The sequence below is a fragment of the Sander lucioperca genome, chromosome 10 (genome assembly GCF_008315115.2).
Source record: "Sander lucioperca isolate FBNREF2018 chromosome 10, SLUC_FBN_1.2, whole genome shotgun sequence".
In the NCBI taxonomy this organism is placed as follows: Eukaryota; Metazoa; Chordata; class Actinopteri; order Perciformes; family Percidae; genus Sander; species Sander lucioperca.
The window spans coordinates 16,608,151-16,631,454 of record NC_050182.1 but is presented as its reverse complement, the minus strand read 5'-3'; the positions used below and the strand labels follow the sequence as shown (position 1 = coordinate 16,631,454).

General features: G+C 43.0%; 1 protein-coding gene across 1 annotated transcript; it reads right to left on the bottom strand.

The window, feature by feature from the left end:
- Positions 1 to 20,951: 20,951 nt before the first annotated feature.
- On the bottom strand, positions 20,952 to 22,614 carry pou3f1 (POU class 3 homeobox 1). The gene has a single exon (XM_031314709.2). It carries the CDS (start codon positions 22,341 to 22,343, stop codon positions 21,216 to 21,218), a length of 1,128 nt encoding a protein of 375 aa, XP_031170569.1. The 5' UTR covers positions 22,344 to 22,614; the 3' UTR covers positions 20,952 to 21,215.
- Between the last annotated feature and the right edge of the window lie 690 nt (positions 22,615 to 23,304).

Below are 23,304 nucleotides of genomic sequence, written 5' to 3'. Positions count from 1 at the left end.
CCTTGTCTCGCAGCCTCCCTGTGTCATTGTCTGCCTGAGATTGCGTGTGTGTGTGTGTGTGTGTGTGTGTGTGTGTGTGTGTGTGTGTGTGTATATTTATGTGTCTGCTTGCATCACAATTGAAAGTACCCTGTTCTTGTGTACGGGAGGGAGTGTTTGTTTTAAAACTGAGCAATATTCTGGCGATACACACACTGGGCACTGTACTTGGGTATAATATTGAGGTATGTAAGTTTTAGAAAACTACTTATCAGATTCCCTCTTCTGTCAAGTTCCTTTTTCACTTCATTATAGTATTCTCAGTCTCTTAATTTCTACTTCTGTCTTTCACACAAACACATGCTGCTCCTGCCATCCATTTGTTTCCGCTTAAATGTGTGTTGCTTCTCTAATGGTTACCTCTCTAATGGCAACTATGTGGCAATGCGTGATGAGAGCTACATTTTGTGTACACATGCACTTCATATCTGCTCAACAGTGAGGTGTGTGTGTGTGTGTGTGTGTGTGTGTGTGTGTGTGTGTGTGTGTGTGTGTGTGTGTGTGTGTGTGTGTGTGTGTGTGCGTGCGTGCGCGTGAGTGCGTGTGCTGGTGGGGGACAGTGCTTGTGCGTGGTTAGCCTGGGTGATTGCAATAATCAGATGGGGGTGTTAATCAGAGTTTGTTCGTCAGTGGCCTGATGAGGGGCGGTGAGGGCCACTGATTGTAATGCGATGCTTCAATCGGTCTCTCTGACAACTACAGAGACTAACCACCAAGAGAATCATTATCATACCGCACACTAACACCCCGCCCCCCCCGCCACACTACGACAGACTGCCAAAGTGTAAACAAACAAGCAAAACACAACACCTCTATATGCATCGAAGTATGTCACTGAGAAGATGCAGACTCAATTATTATTAGAACAGATGTATTATGCAGGATGTTTTCATTCCAGTGGACACAATGAAGCACTGTCACACGATGGATTATATATCACTATTTAGGTGTCAGTGTCACCCCTATTGAATAACAAGAGCAGGGGGATGGGTGTGTTGGGGTTAGAGGGGGGGGAGACGTAGTTGAGAGTAAGCTTGGGGGTGGGGAGGTAAATGTGACCCCGTAGTTTATAGTCCTGTCTTGTCACTGACAGGCTTACATCAGATCTTTTTTCTTTTTTTTCTCTTTCTTTTTTTTTGTGCAAAGAGGGGATGGGGGGGGGGCAATTGCTGACGCTATTACGGCTGCCTCATCAGCCAAGTCCCTACAAGGGCTGATACAAATTAATTAACCTAATTAGGGGCTGCGAATGCGGATGTGATTATAGGGGCTGGAAGGGGAGGGATGGAGGGATGAGGCAGAGAGGGATGGCTCATGGAGGTGGGGGTGCGCTGGCAGCCAGGGCCCCGGCAATGATGAGCCGGGAGGTGTGGGAGCACAGCCAAGATGCTCTGCATGGCTAATGAGCGAAGCTACCTAGCTTCAGCCTCCCCTCCCCTGTCTCTTTTCGATTCTCCACCTTCTATTTACGTTTTTTTTTTTTTTTTTTTTTGCTTTTTTTCCTCCTTCTGGTTTTTATATTTCACCTCTGTTATGTTTCAATTTCCTTAAGTGTAATTTTATATTACTGTATGCTTTACTCTCCCACAACCTCAGATGTACCTATTTCCTATGAATTACATATGTTTTTTATCATTATTTCCCTCCTGTTTTGTTCTTGTGCTTTTGGTTTGGTGACTGACTCAGGCTACAAAAAGAAAGAAATGCACCTGTTGCAGTGCACAGTTAAACTGAATGCATTCTGTTATCTTTTCCAAGTAGAGGGTCAATGCCATCTGATCCAACTACTGCACCTTCATAGGTTTACCATTGATATTCAAGACCTTTATGGCTAAAAGCTCAATTTTTTTGACCATTTCTAAAAGTCAAGTAGTAGTAGTAGTAGTCTTCTACAAAGCCTGTAGTCTGCCTTTTGTTGATGTTCTGTAGTATCACGCTGCATAGGGTGCAGTGCAGTACTGCCTATTGTTCACTTTAACTGTACTCCACACAAGGAACAGAACTACCCTCTGGGAACACACATAGTGTCAAACACACATACAAGCTCCCACAAATTTCTCATCCTTTCGTATGCACAACCAATCACGGCTCAACACACAGATGCACACTCAAACTCTCTCGCTCTACCTCCCTCTCTTACACAGCCACACTCCAGAGGAGCAATATTTAAATCTCCTTCTATTTGTATTGGAAACAGAACAAAGATATTCTTCAGACCGAAGCAAAATGTGTTTTCTTGCCGGCATCAGCAATTCTAATGTTTCTAATGAGTTGGAGGAGAAGACGAGCGACTGGAAGGGTTAGGTATCAGTAAATTAAAAAAAAGAATCAAAAGAAAAGAAACACCAGCTAAATTCCTCACAAGTGCACTTTTGGGGTTTCTACCTTTCTGAAAGTGCAGGAATTGTGCCAGTATTGTCCAGTGATTGCAATGTCACCTTTGAATATTGTCGCTGTATCTGTGCCACACTAAACATGCAGTGGATTGTGGCATTTGATTTCCAAGATTGTGCCTTTAGCTGCCTCTCTCTCTCTCTCTCTACCTCTCCTTTCTCTTCTTCTTGCTCACCCTCCCTCTCACGTCCTGTTTCTGCCTCAGTATCAGTTGCAGGGATGTGATTAGGAAGCCACTAGCAGACTGTGATAGGGAGGTGTTCATATCACCGTTCTAATCTGGAGCCCCAGGAAAAAAAAAGACTGCTTCTGTTTTCATCTCCCAAGGATTCTCAATTGTAAATGGCTGCAAGGCTCCTCTTCATATATGGAAAAATGCAAGACAGCCTTTTTATCTAGCATAAAGATTAAAAATAAAGAAATATTAGCAATGGATGAAATGAATGTGAAATGGGACGCTCATAGGGAAGAAAATATACAGTGAATTATCATCCAACTCTGCAGTTCCACTCAGCTCTATAAAGCATCTTTCAGCTCATTGTTTTGGTTTTACAGCTGCAAAAGAGCATAGTTTTGGTTCACTCTCATCAGAATGAGTCTGTACGTTACCTGCACAGCACCATGGGGCAGATAAAGTTAGCGACTAGCTGGTGAACATAGTCAGTGCAACATTTAGGTGGTAAAGAGCCAAATATTTGCCTTCTGCCTGGCTGTCCCTCACAGCGGGTGATCCCATCGTGTTCCTTACATGGATTGGCCGCTTCCCCATCTAGCACAACACAGTCTGGCCAGTTTCTGGATAGTTTACCATTTTATATTTTGCAACATTTTTTCTTGCTATTCCATGTAGTACATTAGTGATACAACCGATAACAATTTTTAAACTTTTTCCTGTTCTAAACACATGGGTTACATCTTTCCAGGGACAAATCATCTGGCACACAGGAAGTGAAATGTTCCAGCAACAGTAAAAAAGTCTTTGTTGGTTTGGTAATTAGCAGAAGAAGAATTAGCATGAATCACTACAGCCACATGACTGAACATAAGAAATTCCCCTTTCACACACTGTTATGTTGTTTTGTTCTGTCTTAATGAGGTGTTACGAATGTGGATTTAGTTCAACTCTTTGTACTTACTGTATGTTTTATTAGATCATTTATATTCCTGAAATTCATGAGAAGTAATGTGAGAAGCATTTGTATTCCATATGCATCAAACAGGGAGAGAGGCGTCACGAAATGGGTGATGCTTAGGTTGAGGAAGTGTGTGTGTGTGTGTGTGTATCTGTGTGTTGAGGGAGAGGGGCCCGAGCGATTACTCAGGCCTTTGAGAAGTCCCTGTCTCTTGGCTCCAGTACTCTCGCCTTGCTGATAAGCATGAGCCCTGTCAGAGGGAAGGTAAATACGGCACTTAAGGATTCCTCTCTCATTTTGTAGTCACACTTACGCTTTAATTAAAGCCAGCGAGAGAGAGAGAGAGAGAGAGAGAGTGCGAGAGAGCGATAGCCCTGCAATGAGCCGATGCTATCAGGGGGCCAGGCAGGTAGAACCACTGGAAGATGTGGGGCTGATATTTGGTCTCCGACCAGTGTGTGCATGTGTGTGAAAGAGAGAAAATACGTGCAATTTAAGAATGTGTGTATATACACATGCATGTCTGGTTAAATGTTTGTTTGTGTGTGTGTGTGTGTGTATGTGCGAGCCGCTTTACGTTGCTCTTCCAGCTAAACAGCTGTAGCGGGGCTGCTATCAGATATTTATAAGCGGCTCATGAATATGGATCGGCGGCGTGATGGGACTGATGTTTGTCCTCTAAGAGGGGATGAAAGGAGAATGTGCTCCCTTCCCTGAGAGACCCAGTCAGGGCTGCTCATAGAGCAGGGGATGGGAGCTCTGGATTGGGAGTAAAACGAGGATTGGGTTGGGTGCCGGTGGTTCAGGACAGATGGTAAAATTTAATGAAATGTGATTTGGATACTCAAGGCAAAGCATTTCCCTTATGGATTACTAAATTAAAAACTTGTGGTGAAGTATTAACACTCTCATCAGAATGACTGTGGGTTCTTGCTACCGCCCTCCCATATTCTCCATTGAAGACTTTCACTCCTTTTTGAATTTTGAGATATTTGCATTCTTAATAATAAAATAAGATTGTCCCACTATTAAAAAAAACTATGTGGGTATGCTGTACTAGAGAATATGAATCCAGGATGTACAGTTTCTACATTTACATGCACATCTTAAGTCAATTTATGTAAGGTTAGGTAATGAGGATGAAACATGTGTCTTCCCTAATTTCTGACCACAATCATGTTCTGCCAGCCAAATTGAAATTAAGTATGTTTTCGCAGCCCTCCAAGAAAAAAAAAGTACATTTTTCTTTGTCATTGTCACGGTAAATAACGCATGTCCCAGTGACTCTGATTCCTAGCAGCAAACATTTAGTCAGGGACGTGTATAACTGACCTAAGTGTCCACAGTAGAGGTCACCACATTGAGAGACGGAGAGAGGATCAGAGGATGGCAAACACGGGGGCAAGCAGCAGCACTGCACTACAATGTACCTTTCAATGCTAATCACTGAGTCATCTATCAGAGCTAATACATGGGCGCTAAGCAACCTGTACATGCATTAGACCTCCCCAATTACCATAATGGGTTGGTTTTTAATATGGCTAATAGGCTGGCACGACCTTGCCCATTCACTCAGCAGGTACATGCACCCAGCCGATGTGAAATGGACATATTTAGAGGCTCAATGACCATTAGGGACTTTTAGCTGTTATGGGTCCATAGTTATGCATCTGAATAGGCAAGGCTAGATGGTTGGACAGATGACAAACAGGAACATTTGTGGGCAAAATACATTAAAATTGGAGAAAAAAAGCTGAAATGGTGATGTATGCAGAGGAGAATGGATATAATTGTTGGTGTTACTCTTTGGAGTACAAAATGCAAAATAGCTATTTTATGGGGCAGCATTTTCACCAAGCAGCCTTCTTCATATCAGAATGTGTTGGTGTAGGAGTGCCCTGTGGGCACCGCTGGGAAGTACGTCAGTGTGGGCGCAATGTGGTACCGGGAGGGCGGATGGGTAGAGAGGGAGAGAAGGGGCAGAATCTGAAAAATGTGCCTCCGCAAAACCCCAGGGGGTTAACATTTTGGTTTTCTCTGAGCCTTTGTGGTAGTGGACAAATGATCCCAGGAGTCGGACAATAATGTTTTTATGGGACTCTAAATGTTGAGCTCAACAAGGTCATTGTGGGAGTGTAATGACCAACACGTGGCCAGGCTTGAACTCCAGCAGCCTCGCAGTTGGTCTGGGGGCCAGAGGGGAAGAGAGGAGGGGAAGCAGGGAGGAGAAAAAGGGGGAGGAGAGCAGGGGCTCACTCCTCTGAGTTTCACCAACAAGCTCACACTTTGTTCTTATGAGAAACAAGAGTCACTCAGAACATAAAGTACCTAGATGGCCAGACTATGCCTGGCCAGGCTAGACTGGGTCTTGTAAACTGGCCCAGAGAGATAATGTTTCCCTGTGGCTAATCTGTGCCTGGATGCCAACGCCCTGGCATCTAGTGAACAATAACCCTTTCCTGCTTCAAACAAAAATCCTTTTCTTGGTCTCTCTTGGGACAATTCAGACTTTTTACTGTCTGTCGCTCCCCTTTGTGTGTGAGTGTGTGGGTCAGAGCTGAGTGATTTATCTGTTTGTTATCAGGATAAAGGACTTCAGTGTAGTCTGGCTGTCTACTTCACTGTCACTGTTTGGGAGCTGTGTGTACCTTGATTGGAACTAAGGTGGAGATACATATTAGTGTCAAACAGAACTTGAAACTACTCATGTAAATACTAACAAAGTTAGTGTTGTAAATCTACGTTTACATTTTTGTGTGCTTTTATCCGCTAATGTTTATCACATTTTAAATTATGTATATATTAGGTTTTTTACCACTACGTGTGCTTTCACTAATGTGTTTGATCATGTCCTATGGGTCAGTGTAATCTCACACATAAAGCTCCTCTAAATAAAGTTAATTCATATTTATATTCATGTTTATTTGGTTTAGCTAATAGTATAGCCAGTGTGCGAGGACAATCCCACACAGACAGATAAATACTGCAACTCTGAGAAAGACTGCCGGTAGATGTCTTATGTGTATCTGTGGAAATGTGTGTGTGCTCTCATTTACATCTGATGTTGACAGTGTACTGTAAAGAAAATCAAGAGCAAACTGAGAGCAGAAGATTTACTCTTTCTTCTGAAAAATGTGTTTTCAGCACACATACAGTCAATTCCCCGTGTGTCTTTTGTCAATTGAATATCAGTCACATCATGAAAATGTTATGTGACAATAAATTCTAAGATGTAAGCAACCTTTGAGCATCGACTTCTTAGAGTGGCTGAACAGATGTTTAATAGGACAGAACTTGAAGAGGCAGCCTCATTTTGTCTCTCCTTTGTCTCATAATCTTGATAGTCACATTGTTAAATAGATGGACCTATGGTGTGTGTGAGTCCCTCTGAGGCCCCAGCTTCATGGTCCCCTGAGTGGAACTGTATGTCTGCTGTTAAAAAGGGCTGGAGCACCAGACAGCTAATCAATAGATCAATCATAGCATTTCCACTTCAAATCAATCACCCCGTGATTTCCTATCCATCTTTGTTCCTTTGTTACAATAGATTGTGCTTCATCATCTATATCAGAATAATTTGCTTAATTTGATGCATTATCAAGAATGAATACATTAGCTGTCTTGTTTTTAGTCATATATATATGACAAAAAATATATGACTAAAAATGTGTGTGTATATATATATATATATATATATATACACCCACAATATTTTTTCATGTTCAACAACAACTTTAAAGGTACAATGAAAGATTTGCGTCACAATAAAACTGTCAACACAATGAAAATTACAGCTACATATACAGAGGGGGGATGATTCAAAGGCAAAGAAGAAATGGTGAGAGTGGCAGAGCGATAAAGAGAGAAAAAAAAGTAATCAAGAGGGCACATTGTTTCCAGTCTGCACGCATGAGCTTGTCTTTTCGACCAAGTTGAATTCCAGCCATTCAGATGACTGGAGTGCGTAGGCCAGGCCTCCAACGCGTTTCCCCGTCACCATCACAACAGTTGCCATTCATGAGGCTTCGCTGGCTGTGGGGACATCTGCACCACAACTCTTGTCACCTCAGCCCATCCCCCCCCCCTTCCCTGCTGCACACTGCCCCGCTGAAACAAACACACATACACAGGCACACGCATACACTGACACAAGTATATGCACATACACTAAACTTCTGCAGCTAAATGCCAACGGAGGGAATCAGAAGGGCATCAGAGATGGCTGTTGTCTGCGTACGCCCATGTGTGGGTTTGTGTGAATGGGACCCAAGGGTAGGGAGGTCTCTGATACCACAGGGTGCTGACGGGGGTGGCACATTACTTGGCCCGCTTGGGTGTGTCACGATGCTTGGAGGGTTGAGCGGGTGACAAACCCAAGGTTTTCGACCAGAACGACCCCCTGGCATTCCACACAGGCTTGTTACACCACAGTGACGTGGGTGGGCCAGGAGACCTTTGAGCCTATGGAGCTCTCTCATATGTGTCCATTGTGCCATTGAATTCTGTATCTATTTCAATCATCTACACTGTATGGATCTTATCGGATCTTATTCTATACAGAGCATAGTGTTCAGACCGGATACAAAGCACTCTGGATACAGCCAAAACAAAGTTATTTGGATGACTTGCTGGATGCAGTCAGTCAACACTGATCTGTAATTGTTTTAGTGCGTGTAGTGTAAAATTACTAAAATATGCTTCAATAACGGAAAGTATTCTATACAGTTTCCATTCATGATATTCCCAAGCTGGCTCTTCTGCTGGCATTTCACACCATTGGGTACTGGGCGTTAACACAGAGGTTTGTTGGATAAACATCCAACGCTGAGTAGGAGCGCCAAGCATCACTGTTATTGTTACTGCTTAATGCCATGCACCAGCATTGTTGTTTTGCAGCAATCAACACATACATATGTGATAAAGCTGAGAGGCAGAGGGACAATACAAACTATTGTAACGCCCAACTCAGATCAGCACAAAGGCCCACACCAGTCCAAATCGAACCAGACACTAGCTTTTGTAGAAGGACTGGACATAAGTGTTTCCTAGTTGAAAGTGCGGACTAACGTGATCGGTCCCTGTTCAGAGTTACCTGGCATTTCTCTTGGTCTTATTGGTTTAGAGCCATCTGTTGAGCGTGTTGGCATTTTTGTGAATGATTAGGGTTGATGGATGGTGATGAGAGTTCGATGGAAGGAAGGCCAGGAGGTGACGGGACATTTTGGTGTGACTGCAAAGATGCTGTAGATTGTCCACGTGTGCTTCAGTGTCTTTGTATGTGTGAGTTTGTGTGTGTGTGTGTGTGTGTGCGAGTCTAAGGGCAAACGTCGATGACTGTGTCAGGGGTGAGTGATAACCGTGGTCTTTTCAGCACTGCGGGGCGGGTCAGACGGGTGTGATGGATAGCTAGCAGTCTGGCCCCCTTCTTCACGCCTCTCTCCAGCCCAGTGTCTGGAGATCTGGGCTGGGGTGGAGGGCTGTAGGGCCTGGGCTGCTGGGTGGTTGGGGGTGAACACGTCTGACCTCGTAAGACAAAGGTTGTCTGCACTCTAAAAAAATAAAAGGCGTTTATTCAGTGGTTCTTTCTAGGCTACATTGTATTAAATAGAACAATCACTACTTTGCTAAACCTCTTGAATTTCTGAATGGAGCTGTTAGTTTTTCAATATAGTACCTGGAATTGCTCTTAGTTTTGACATTGACAGTTAACAGATAAAAACAGATTTGTATGGAGAGGATTTTTTCTGGCTCTGGTTTTACATCTACCTGTGAACCTATGAACTGCTAAATCTTCAACATGTCTATGAAAAACAGAGACCTGTAATTGTGAGTAAAGAAGGTTAATGTTTAGCTGAAATGGAATATTTCATATACCTTCAAAGGCTTTTAGACATTTTATTTTCATAGATGAATTTGCTTTAGGGACAATTGCAGGACCAAAAAGGGTCGCTTGTTGTTTACAGACGGTCTGATATAAGCTTAGTATTGTTTAGCCTGAGCAGCATAAAGGAAATTGAGACAAGTTAAAAATAAAAGAGATACAAGTAGGAATATATAAAAATACAATGAACTTAATTTAGTTCTCCTCCTCATCCAACGTGATATCATGACTTTGCGTAAACATACACGCCACTTTCTAAAGGCAAGTGGCGCGTGTTATCTGTACGCATTATGAGCTATCCATGTATATGTCTACGCCAGAACGGGACGTTGCATTTGGAGCTCCGGTTGGGTTTAGGAAAAGAAGAACGGGACGGTTGGATTTACGAAAACAATAACGGGACACGGGACAACAACGGCACGGTTGGGTTTAGGAAAAGAAGAACGCAACAGAAACGTGACACGTGGGACACGATCCCCGGTCTCCTGGGTGAAAGTCCTGTGTTTGACCCATCCGCCACCCTGACCAACCTCCCTATGCGGATTTTCGCCCTTTCATATTACTCGCTTTCGCAAGGTAAAGGTAATGTAAGTCAATGGAGGCCAAACAGTGTTGATAAACATGCTAAAAAGCGAGTATGCGTCTTGATAACACGGCAATAATGGCATACGAATTGGCGTGTCACACATACGCCACTTCATGACATCAGTCTGCCTCATCTGCTTCCCTTCATTTTCCTTTAAAACCTCATCCTTTCTTTTTCTTCCTCCTACTCATCCTCATTTTCTTTCTTCTGTTGGCCTTTCCTTCCCTTTATTTTCTTCTCTTTCTTACATATCCTTACTTGTTTCCTCCTTGCAATTTTTCAGTGTGTCTGCCCCTCTTTCCCTTTATCTCTTTCCTTCTCCATTTTCTTCCACCTCCCTGTCTCCATCCTTGTCCTCACCTGCCTTCCTGCCTGTCTCTGAGAACATTCCTTGCATTTCTCCTCTTCCTTCTCCTTCACCTTCACCTTCTCCATATCACACAACATGCATTTACTGATACGTACACATCTCAGTGGCCATTCGTCTTTCTGCACTGTTGGAGGTGATGGTGCATCTGACTCAACAATCCTTTTCTGACGGAGGTTGGCTTACCATGGCCAGGCCTGTGTTTTCCTTCCTGTGTTTGAAGGCTCTGTGGACACTGTGGTCTGCTGCTTTATGCCCAGGCAGGCATACAGAGGGGCAGACAGCAACCAACACCCCAGAGAGGAGCTACAGTAACCTGCCTCATGTCTTTTCTCAATCTTCAAACACGGGTGAGACAGAAAGAGGGAGAGAGAAGCAACAAAGGCTCATGTGAAAGAGCACAAGGCCTTCGCACACCCAGGCTCACTAATTGACGGCTGCAGGGAGTGGGAGAGACAGTGGGAGAGATAACAAAGCCACCAGAACCTGTGTATACTCTGCACATTGCGTATTCAAATGTCCATGCAGAAACACATGGACACATATACACAAACAAATGCACATAGCACACATTTAAAATCTCCATCATTCACCTTCATGTCTTGATGCTGCCATACCTGTAGTCCTTTCCCGCAGTAGTCACACCTCATAAAACAACTTCTGCAGACACATGCAGAATTTGTTTAATCTCTCAAGCATATGCGCTTATATGTGGGCACAAGTATGGAGAAGAGGCCCAATTTGCTGCTTTGTCACTGGTTTAATAATGGCCCACTGAAGGCCTAGGGCCACCATTTAATTGCTTTGGCCATGTGCACCAAAGAGGTGCCACACCAATTAATCCCCTCAGTGGTGGAGTGTCCTGTCCCACGCCTGCACCCCCTGGTAGAGTTGTCCCGCAGGGGAAGGGTGGATGAGTTGGCGTGGGTGGAGAGGCACATTGGAACCCCCTACCAACAATGGGTACCAAATCCATACCCTCCGCTCTGCTTCACCACCATCCCCCCTCAGCATCAATGGATCACCTTTCATCTATATATGCAAGTAACGCAAACTGATTGGTGTGAGAGTGATCCCCGATTCACTCTGTTAAACGTGCATGATGCAGCTGCATCAAACATATTTGAGTTGAGGTGAATATTGAAGCTTTACAACAAAGATCTGACTATTTCTATTTATTGCTAACAATATGGAAGAAATATTCACATTCTTTACTTAAATAAAAGTAGCAATACCACCAGATAAAAATACGGCATACAACACTTTTACTTAGTTTAAGTGTTAAAAGTAAAAGTACTTCTTATGCAGAATGGTCTCTCTCATTGTTACATTATTAATATTGTATTATTATTATTATCATCATTGATGCATTAACATGTGAGCAGCAGTTTTAACTTGTCAATATAGAGATGGTTACTATTTTATATACTGTTGAGTAGTTTAATCCATAACATAGCATCATATTTGATATGCTAATAGGTTTTCTGCAATGTAACTAATAACTGTAACTGTCAAATTAATGTACTGGAGTAAAAATACAATATTTGCTTCTTAGTAGATGTATAGTAATAAGTAGCAACACATTAAAATATGTGAGTGCAAAATACCTTAACGTCGCACAAAAAGTGACAAAATGACCTCCGAATACAAATCATCCAGTGGGGTATGAGGGGTTAAGATTTGAGGAGAGTGATAGATTCACAAACCCCTTACTTTGCCTGCCTACCCATGGGTCATGAGTCTTTACCCCAACAAAGGACCTGTCACCGCTACCCATCATCCCCTCATCCCCAGGTCCCTTGACTGTGACTGAGGAGGGTAACCTAACCTAGTCTGACCACTGCAGGCAAAGCAGCAGGTGGACAGACAGACAGACAGCGAGAGAGGCAGGTTAGAAGGAAAGAGAATTGTTTATTTGCCTCTCTACATAGGTAGGGAAGCATAGGGGGTTGGAGAGGGGAAGAAAGGGGTGTAGAGAGGAGGAGGGCTGTGGGTGGATGCAGCATCTGGCTGATATGCAGCCGTGTACTGAGGCGATGAGGCGCCTCCAGCCCAGGAGGAGGTAAAGAGGAGCTTGTATGAGGCCAACACAGATAGCCAAATAGATAGACAGTGACAACAATAGCCTCCTGTAGCCCACAGCTCCAGTCATTCGCACCACTGACAAACTCTCTCAACCATATCATTCTGTGAACTTCCCTTTACATCTCACCTAAAACTTTACTTATCCTTCGTTCAGTTTCAAAAATTAGGATCCATCATGAATAAAGAAGAACTGTCACGTACAGGGAGGGAGATCACTGGGAAGACAGGTCAGGATGCTGACTGACCTTTTGTCTTATTTCAAAATCAAAGGGGTGCCACTGCCGGGCCCGTAGGGGAATAGAGGTGGGTTGGGTGGAGAAACCAGGGTAAGTGGGGGTGTCTGGGTGCTAATCCATGGGACCATCAATGACCCTTGACCCCTTGGGGCATGGGGTTGGGCCCTGCCGAAATGTTGCTGTAAAAGTCAGACCTTCCCTCTGCTCTTCAGGCAAGCAAGACCCTCCAGAGCCCTCCTCCCAGTAATGATTTATGGGTCAGGGTGCGATCGACACACGCTCAGCCCAAGGGATGACCCTAAATGGTAGTTTTGACACCACTGGGAGATGGGGTTAAAGGTGATCAATAACAAGCCACTGGAGGAGGAGAGACAGAAGGACAGATAGAGCGAAGAGGAGAAAGGGAGGTGGTTGATAAGGAGGAGGAGGAGGTAGCAGCTCTTTTTAATTGGCCTCTGCTCATTACTCGGGTCATTGTAGACCATCGCCTCTTTTGTGCATGTCCCAGCCTCTAGCTCCAGGGCACATAAGTGTTGGGGTTTTAGGTGTTTTCGCTCAATTCTTCTTGAGCTGACCTCAAATGCGGTGCTCTCAAAAGACTGGTTTGAAGTTTGACCTGAAATCGACTTATAGTAGAACAGTGCAACATTTTCTTTCAGGATGTTCTTAAACCCTACTTTAAGTGAAGTATATTATTACTCACTAACTATGCTTGTCTCAGAAAAACTGTATGATAAAAAAAACCTTATCCTTCATGGCAATTTGTTTCCTATACTATACCACGTGTTTTTATCATTGCAAGTCTTTGACACTGCCTCAGCAGCAAGGGTTCATAATACATTCAGTACATACAGTTATAGCTTCCTCTTCTACCAATGGTGGCACTAATTCTCATCATAAATATATCCTGCATATGTGTTTGCATGTTCAAATTAAGTGTCTGCTCATACCCATTCCTATATGTTTCCCGATCTGTGGATGTCAAACTTTATGTGCATGGGTGTCTGTATGCTGGTTTCTCTAGTGTACTGTACTCTCCTGGTGCTTGTACTGAGGGGAGAGATGCCTAGTGTGAGTAACAACCCCTCTCTTTCTACTAGACACCACACACACACACACACACACACACACACACACACACACACACACACACACACACACACACACACCAGCAGTCTTGGAGTATCTCTCAGAAGTGAGCTGATTAGGCCTAAGACTGGGGACTGCTTTGCCTAATCATATCGCTGCATCCAAATCATCTGTGTACATTTCTAATTACATAGTGGCACACGGTGTCCTTGAGCACAGTGGCAGGTCTCCATTTCATCTCTGTGCTGTGTCTACTCCCCCTTACTTGCCTTATTTTTTCCTCTCTCCTTTTTTATTTATTTATTTCCATCACCCTTATCTTTGTTGTTGTTGTTTCGGTTGACTGTGCACTGAGCAACAGCACTCATTTGCCCACCGATCTTCGTCCTTTGAACTCAGCATCGCAGGGTAACGCTGACTGTCGGGGGCAGTGGGATCATCTTTGATGATCTGTTTATTGTCCGGCTCCAATTTGCAGGGGTTCACAATATAATATCCATTTCGGCATGCATAACACGACAGATCAGTCATGTGTAAAAGACTACAGCAAAGAATATTCTTTGGGTTTGGATTATAGGCTGGCACACAAACAGTGTAGGGCAGAGCTCGTAGTTTCTCAGTTACTTTTGTACTGCCAAGATCTTTGTGTGAGAGTCCTCAGCTATCCTTTCCTAAATTTTCCATATGTCTTCTTAAAGAAACAATAGAACTGCTCGTGGTATGCAGAAAGATGATGTTTCAGCTGCTGTGCCTATACATTTGTGAACTCTGAATATCCACGTTTTTTTCTTTTCTTATTGAATACCCTTGATGAAGGGAGGCCATCGCAGTGCGCTCTAGGGTTAGAAGACCTTTCTATTGTTGATCTGCGTGTGTCTCTACTGCAAGGTCTTGTCTTTTCTTTTCCTCTTTTCTCTGCATTGAACCTTGTTATTGCAGTCAGAAGGCATTGCAATGCCTTCGCTACAGTTAACAAAAGCCAGGCTTGAAGGTGAAGGGGGGGACACCCTTGAACATGGGAATGCCATGTCCTCTTTGGCACGACAATTAACTTTGCAACCTTGTGCAGTATTTTAAAAGGCCTCCATAACCCCTGTGCTGTGCGATTTCAGATGTGTAATCCTGAAAAGACTAAAAAAAAAAAACATTATTATTACTGGTTTGTTTAGTTAGTATGTCATCCCTAATACGTTTCCTTGGGCTATTTGCAATCCTCTGTCAGACATCCTACAAAATGAAGGCAGCTTGTGCAGTACAGATGATTGCATTTATCTTGCTTTTCCCACTGTGTTCTTATCACCTGTTAAGGTTGTCACAGTCATTGTTTAATACCAACCCACTCACTGAATCAGTCGTAATTGCTGCTGCTAAAGTCTGACTTTTTTCTCATTGTATGCCACCAACAGTAACATCTATGTGCTGCTGCCTGGAGGCAAGTTCCTGAGATATCAGTTCTCCACTCTCAGAACTGTTAGTCACACTGACAGACACCTGAGGCGATTTAAAATGTCCCTCAAAGCCATGAAAGAGGGAGACGGGCTACTTCTCTTCTTCAAAACCTCTGAGTGAGGAGCAAAGAGATGCAGAGGGGTGGGGAGACACTTTCTAAAGCTGAACTTGAAGCCCTTCGCATATGGGGGCCATACCTTGGAGTAGACATAAAGGGGGAACCCATATAGCTACAAGGCCCAGTATCATAAATAACACAAGACTTCTCCTCTCCCGTCTCCGTCTCCTCCAGTTCACTGCTGGAGTGTTTCATATGGTAACTAGGTGTTCACTGTGTGGCCACATTGTTGCCCATCTTTCAAGTGGCTCAGAGGAGGAAATCTTGAGGTAGGGGAAGAGACGGAATTTTTGATGAAAAAATACATTATTCTGTTCTTTTTCCAGTCTCCATCCCTCCTTTCACTGCCACTCACTGTGGGAGTGGAGTATTTATTACATAAACGGTAAAAAGAGGAGAGGAGAACTCGGCTGGAGGAAGAGGTGGTAATAGAGAGTAAGAAAGCTACAGGCTCTTTTACCTGTCAGGTTAAAAATGTTGGTTAGATGGAGGAATGAGCACTTTTTCCTCCTCCACACTTCTACAGAGTAATAAGTGGCTGTGCAGAGGATGTGTATTGTAGATGCCCTCTTTGCAATTTAATCAGGGTCAGTTATATCTCAGTAATGATCCAATAGAACGTCACCATTACCTGCTATCAAATGAAAAGGATGCATAAATCCAAGGAGAAACTGTATTTTGAGTTTGCTATGACTTATATAACACATTTGAAATGATGTACCACATGTGCTTTTTTACATCTAGCTAATAGGCACTTTCTAATAACACATACTATTTTGTATTTATTTATCAATAAGCTACTTTATGGATTACAGTTATAAGTGATTCATAAGGGAACTTTTGGGGTTCCCATGTTATAGACTTGCAGGATGCAGACTTGTTTGGTTATTAGGGAGTGTGTAAAACATTAATGAAAGACTTCTTTCACGACAATGATCTAATAATTCTGGAGTTGATAATGGATGGCTTTTGGTCCATGGCGCTCTTCAATTTTTTTTTCCACGTGTAAGTAATCAAATTATCTATTGGAGGGGTCTTCATGATGAATTTGAGAGAGCAAAAGACAAGTGCTGCTGGAGGAGAATAAACACCAACCCATGGGGTATTTCACAGCCTGGCAACCCAAAACATGTGCTTACAAATGGCTTATTACTCTGCCTACCAGTATCTTGGCTCTCCAGCATCACCCCATGTCTCTGTACATGAGGATGATGTGGAATCACAGGAATCCCAACTAAGTAAATTATTCAGCCGCTCCTATTATTTCCATAATTGCCAGCATTGTAGTGGTGTTTGTAATGTCATTAATAACAGGCGTTGGCGTATAATACGCTTAATGTTATTTATCTGTTGGCAGATAGCTTGATGCTGCTAATCCTCATTCATTTGCTGTGGATCAATGCAAATCCGCTAGCGTGAGTGAAATCCCCTCCCCCTTTCCAGAGCCGATGGTTCCTAATGTATTTTCCCACCATTAACCAGCCATAATCCCTGCTAATCATCACTAATCCACATCTCCTGTGTGTGACGATACTTCCCTGATGAAGGAGGCATGGTGTTTGCGAGCGCCCGGGCACTGCTGAGGCTGGAGCTCCTCTGCGAGTGCTGCCGAGGGCCCACTCAGTGTAGGAGAGCAGACCGCTGAGAGGGGAAGAGGAGGAAAGGAGGAAAGGGTGAACTGTGGTGATTCGTAGGTCAAATAGCTGGGTTTTGCTGTTTTGTGATGAGTTCTGCTCATGTATTATTGATTTATCGGCATAATGGAGGTTGTGTCTCTCCATACGGCGCAGAATAAAAATTGCATATCATCAAAAAAATAACAGTTGGTACCAGTCACCACAATCTCTCTTGTCTTGTCAACTGTGGACTCCTTCTGTTTCCCCATCTATGTTCACTCTGTAGGCCCCTGACTGAGTCACATTTAAAGCTTTTACAAAAATGGGACCTGGTGTTTCTCTGCTGGGCTCACTACAGTGAGGAAGTGACAGGATAAAGGACATTTAGTTAACAGAGGGAAAGGTGTGCACCTGCACAGAAACAACAGTTTACCTCCAGCAGTGTTGTACACCTCAACCCAAATGAGATTTGTTCAATAGCTTGATATTTGACATCAAAAGGAAAACACGATTTAATCTCTGTTATCAACTTCAGCAAAGGTGCAGAATTCAGTAATTGAGCAGGCGGAGTTATCTTTTATACATGTCTGAACTGTGTGTTTTACAGAAACATACACAAACAGGTAAAATAATTAGATCATCATATCGTTATGTTGTTGTTTTGATTGTTAATTTCTACCGAACTTTGAGGTAAACATTTGATGGTGCAGTACCCAGATTTAGCCAGCGGGGGCCGCCTGTGACCCGCTGTTCTCTGACAATTGGTTTGCTCCCTAATGTTGGCCTTCTCTCCCACAGTTTGACCACCTCAGCCAGTGCAAAGACACTTTTTTCCGCTTGCATCACAGCAGCACGAAAGGCCCGATTTTAAAATCCGGCAGTGTTTATATTATATTTTTGTCAATGCATTACACAGCCCTATGCTACAAATGACCGTCCACAAATTCATCTTTTGAAAAATCGCAAAACTCAAAATTAAGAGAAATGGTCGTGGACATTAAGTGGCAAAAGATGTGTAAATGGCATACATTAATAACCGTCGAGTAAATGTCTCCAAAATCTGACCTGCTACTACTCAAACTTTGTATTGCGTAGCCTATTTGTGTTAGATTAACGGCACACTTTCACTGAGAAAGTAGACCAATAAAATATATTTAAAACAAAAACACAAAAAAAACTGTTGGAAATAACTTCCCCCTGATATGGAAATAATAGCCTAAAAATGTTTAGCTTCTTTTACAAACTTAAAAATTGTAAGCTTCGTCGATGTACAATTTGAACACTGGTGTACAGCTTTCCACGGTGATTTCGAGTATAAGTATAAATGAAAACGTAAATGTGGTGAAAGGAATTAAAATCCAGCGCGGGCAATAAATCTCTCCATGGACCCGAACTGCATCCTGGTCTAATATGTAGATGTAAATGTAGGAACAATAATGCGTACTGCTTCTGTGGCCCGTGACTATGGGTAGGCCTATATAGACTATAGACTACGGAAGACAGAAGGGCCTAACTTTAAGACTATAGGCCTTTAATATATGACTTAGAGAAATTGAATATTTATTTAGGTGCTAAATAACATTAAAATATGTTGGCTGTGAATGTGGGCCTGTCTTTACTCTAATTAAACTTTAGGGCCTGCCGTTTTTTGTTTATCCTTTTTGTCTTTTTTTCTCTATCTTTAGAACATAGGCGGATTTTTGCCTGCAGGCACCTCTGTCTCCGATCAAAGATTCGTCACAATTCGCCTTTTAAATGCTTCAAACATGACAAGTGATGATGGTTTATATAAGGAAAACAGCTCAATATGATTGAAGGAGGCCCTTTAGGCTACTCTAAATAAAAAAGTCACCTAGGTACTACTACTTCTACTAATAATAATGATAATACTAATAATAGTAGTACAAAGAATAACCACTCAATGAAAAGACAATAATTCCGTATTGATATTGCACAATTTAATACTGCGATTATTACACAAATATGTGAACAACGTCAGACTGTGTGGACTTAGCAGGGAATGCCTGAGGTAAAATACTGTTGTATATTCCCTTTAACAGCACATGTACACAGCTTCTGATTTAAACGAGCGCCTGTTACATAACGAATCACTGCTATTGAGACTGAACACATGGTGCGCTGACCACTTCCCGATGCTCAAGCACACCGAACAGCATTCCACTTTATGATCATGTTTATCTTTGTTTGCCTGGTGATGCCACAACAGACAACAACAAAGGACGAGTGGTTTTGGATCTTAATGAAGACAAAAGACCATTTCTTGTATATATGTTTTATGTAAGTAATAAAATATTACTATAACATAAATATAAATGTGACTTTGCAGTCTACATTTAGCAATCAACATACAACCAATGTAGTAAACAAAAAGAAAAACATACTGAAATCCACTGCAACATAACCATTAACAGAGCTAAACAAAAAGCTCCAAACACGTTTAAGAAATAAATATATATATATAAATGGTCAGATTCATAAATGAAATCATATTAAAATATCTTCTTGGAATTAGTAAGTGTACAAAACTGCCCGGAAAGAAACAAAAACAAAACAATATCTCAGGACAAATACAAGTTTACATATTGGACATATTTACATATCGGAAATAATCCTGGCAACGTTTTCTCTAAAATCTTTTTTTCCACTATTATTCTTTTTTCTTGAAAAAAAAAAATGTTTCCCCTCATCTGTATTGGATAGCACTGCTGTAGGCTTTTGGACTGGTCCAACATTGAGAAATGACACACAACGCATGACATTTTCAGATTTCCTATCAGGTCAGAACAAAATAAATATAGGTTATCTAAAGTTAAGTCCCTCCCTTCATCGCTTCTGTTTAAGGTATGATTATTTTCTTTTCTCCGAATCCAGCGTTTTAATATAATACAGTGGATTTATGGGACAAAGGAAACACGGTGTGGTTGTAACCAGATTGAAACATCTAAAAACACAGAGGAACAAAAAAAAATAAAATCATGTACAGGCGTGATATTCCGACATGGGGCACTGAAGTTACCTGAGTTATTATTACTTTTCATTTCGTATTTGACCAATCTCTCTTGAAATGTTTGGAATACAACAGGATTAACAGGCAGTGAGCAGTGTGAGCTGACAGCGCTCTGTGGTGATAACCAGGAACCTGTAAACATGGGATTTATTATGTTTAAGCCTGTGGAGGTCAGCTCCACTCACAATTGTATTAACAAATTGCAATAATAATTTCCAACGAAAAAATAAGTGCTCCATGCAAAGAAAACAATCATTTGAAAACAATCACCCCCCCCCCCCCCCAAAAAATAAAATAAAATAAAATGTGTTTTTAGAATTACCTCCTTTTAGCGTCTAGTGCTGTTTGCAAATTTCGACTACGTCAGCTGCAAAGCTTTAAATATTTTTTTTTTTAAGGCATGCAGTCAGAATTTGTACGTCCTGTTGCACTGGACGTTTTTCTGAAACGTGTCTGACCTTAATTATGAGTGTTTTCGGGTGCCATAATTTCCATCACTTTTCCACCATCAACTCCCACTGAGTAAACAGAAACATTAGAGGCTGCTCTGATGAGTTACAGTACCTATAGCAAATAATGAGAGAAATCATAAACAAGTCTGCAGAAAGAGACACTGAAGTTAAAGTATTTCCAAACCAAAACATCACACTCAATATATCAAAGAAAGTATACACTAATATTCATAAATCTGGTTAATCAGTTTAAGTCTGCAAAAGCAAAAATGTCCATTCGGTGTATAGGCTATTCATCTCCAGTGTTGATCATTTTTCAGGCAACCAGCTCATTCTGGTGAGCGCCAACAGTTCATGGTACAGATGGTCTCAGTTGCCACATTTAATTACTCCCCATTTGAAACAGCCATGGCATATCAAATTAACTTTATATGCCTTCTCCTCCATATAATTTTGGTAAATAAAGATCTTTGTTTCACTTTAAATGCGCACGGAATCAGTAATAGCGAATTTTTTTTTGTCTTTTTTTCTTGATTTTTTTTCTTCTTAACATGTTCACTCTTGCCATCTATTTGTGGGACATGACGATCTCCGAATACTAAGGGCAAAACTCATCTGTTCAACTTTTCCATGTCTCTTTTCTCTCAGGAAAACAAAAGCCAAACTTAAATACTGTAAACTCCATAGTCCCTTTCCCTTTTCTATCCCCCCGCAGAAATGCTCGGATTGTTCATGAAAACAGTCACTGTACAGGACTCTGTAGTGTACGGTGTAGAGGAGGGGTCTCTGCTTGGGAATATACGTCCTCCATATTCGGGTGAGGGACCCCAATTGGTGTCATTCTCTTTTCTTTTTGTCTTCTGTTGCAAAACCAAACACGGACAACCTCTTTTTCCAACTGCAGAGTGTTGGCTAAACTGCTGATTTCATGAGCAGACGGCTTTGGGCATTTTAAGAAATGATTTTCCAGCGCCCCTTTCACCCCCACTTCAATGGAGGTCCTCTTCTTTCGTTTCCTGCCCTGCGCAGCAATCTTGTCCAAATTGGTGGGACTGCCCGTGTTTGAGTCTGTCTCCTCCAGCCACTTGTTTAGGAGCGGCTTAAGTTTGCACATGTTCTTGAAGCTGAGCTGCAGCGCCTCAAACCTGCAGATTGTGGTCTGAGAAAAGACGTTTCCATACAGAGTGCCTAAGGCCAAGCCCACGTCCGCCTGCGTAAAGCCCAGTTTGATCCGCCGCTGCTTGAACTGCTTGGCGAACTGCTCCAGGTCGTCGGAGCTGGGCGCGTCCTCGTCCGAGTGGTCCTGGTGGTGGCTGAACGCCTGCTGGGGCGACTCCATCTGGTTGTCGTGGCTGCCCGAATCGTCGTGGAGCGGGTCCCGCATGCCATGGTGCAGGGAGCCGGGCTGGGGACTCAGCATTGCGTTGAGGTTTGTGTATCCAGGCTGCGAGTAGACCAGTGGCTGGTGGCCGTTGGATGCTGGGGACAGCGAGGATAAGTGGTGCGTCGTGGTAGGCGCCCAAGAGCCATGGTGGCTACTCTGCGTCTGCTGGTGCACCAGGTGAGATCTGTGGTGGAAGCCGCTGCTCAAGTCCTCCCGGGTCGCCTGCACGCTGGCTTTGTGCTCCTGCTGTCCGATGTGGGTGCCGCTGGACCAGTCGGTGTTGGAGGTGGGCAACCACTGGTGGTGCGTCAGGCTCATCGGGTGTCCTGTGTTGGTAGCCGCAAGCCCTTGCAAGTACTCGTGGTGCATCATTTTCTGCACCTCTCTGTAAGTCGTCCCCTGATGCATCCTATCCGAATCCGGATGCATGAGCGGGTTAGACGGTAAGGAGTTATTCCTCGGAATATACTGAGCTGTTGTCGCCATGGCTCCTACTTCGAAAACTGACGAGCACTTCGGAGGTCTCCAGGCTTTAGAGCCCAAACGCAACAACCTGCTCTGGGAGGTCTTGGGGAAGAGCGAAGACACGCCTCCCTTCCGCTTGTATTGGCTCCTCTCCGATTCAAGCCCACTAGGGACATATTCAATAGGCGCAGGGTTTCAGAGCATGGTAGAGCGCATTTTTCGCACAGGATGGATAGAGCTCCGATCTTACATATGTTATAGAAAAACACATGTTCTATCTATTAAATGTCTCTTTGAGTTTTTAACAGTAGGCTACTCATCTCATTTCGTGTACCTGCGCACAGATAGCCTCCCGTCTGTCCGTTCAATTTTTTTTTTATTCCAATTCTTTATCTCCAAAGAAGGTGAACAGGGCTGCAGCAGCGGGGTATGATGAGGTTTCCCTGGGTTTAGATCGGTTGTTTTGCAAATAACCACGTGGGGGAGTACGGAGATTTTTTTGAAGGGTTGCCCCCCCCCAGTCCAACATACACACATGCACTTACAAACACGCGCCCGTGCACCTTTATAATAGGTCACTGATGATTATAGCGCTCCTCATTTTAAATAGATTACAAGGCGCGATGCTCCAGCTCTGCAGCCACCCACACCACGAGAGGCGTGTAAATAAGCGCTATGTGATGTGTCTGTGAATGCTGCTGTAAACGTGTGACAAATTTGGAAGCATTTGCTTTATTTCAAAGCCTCCGCGTATGTCATTTATTTGTATTGTCTCGGTAATTTTCAGTGTTGTATGATCTCATCATCACCACCCACTTAGTTATGATAGGCCAAGATACGCTTTCTCTCTCTCTCTCTCTCTCTCTCTCACACACACACACACACACACACACACACACACACACACACACACACACACACACACACACACACACGTATATCGCAGGTGACTATTAGCCTATACCCAATTTATTCTCATCAT

Coding starts and splice junctions, on each gene's coding strand:
- pou3f1 (XM_031314709.2), bottom strand. CDS start 22,343: ATGGCGACAACAGCTCAGTATATTCCGAGGAATAACTCCTTACCGTCT.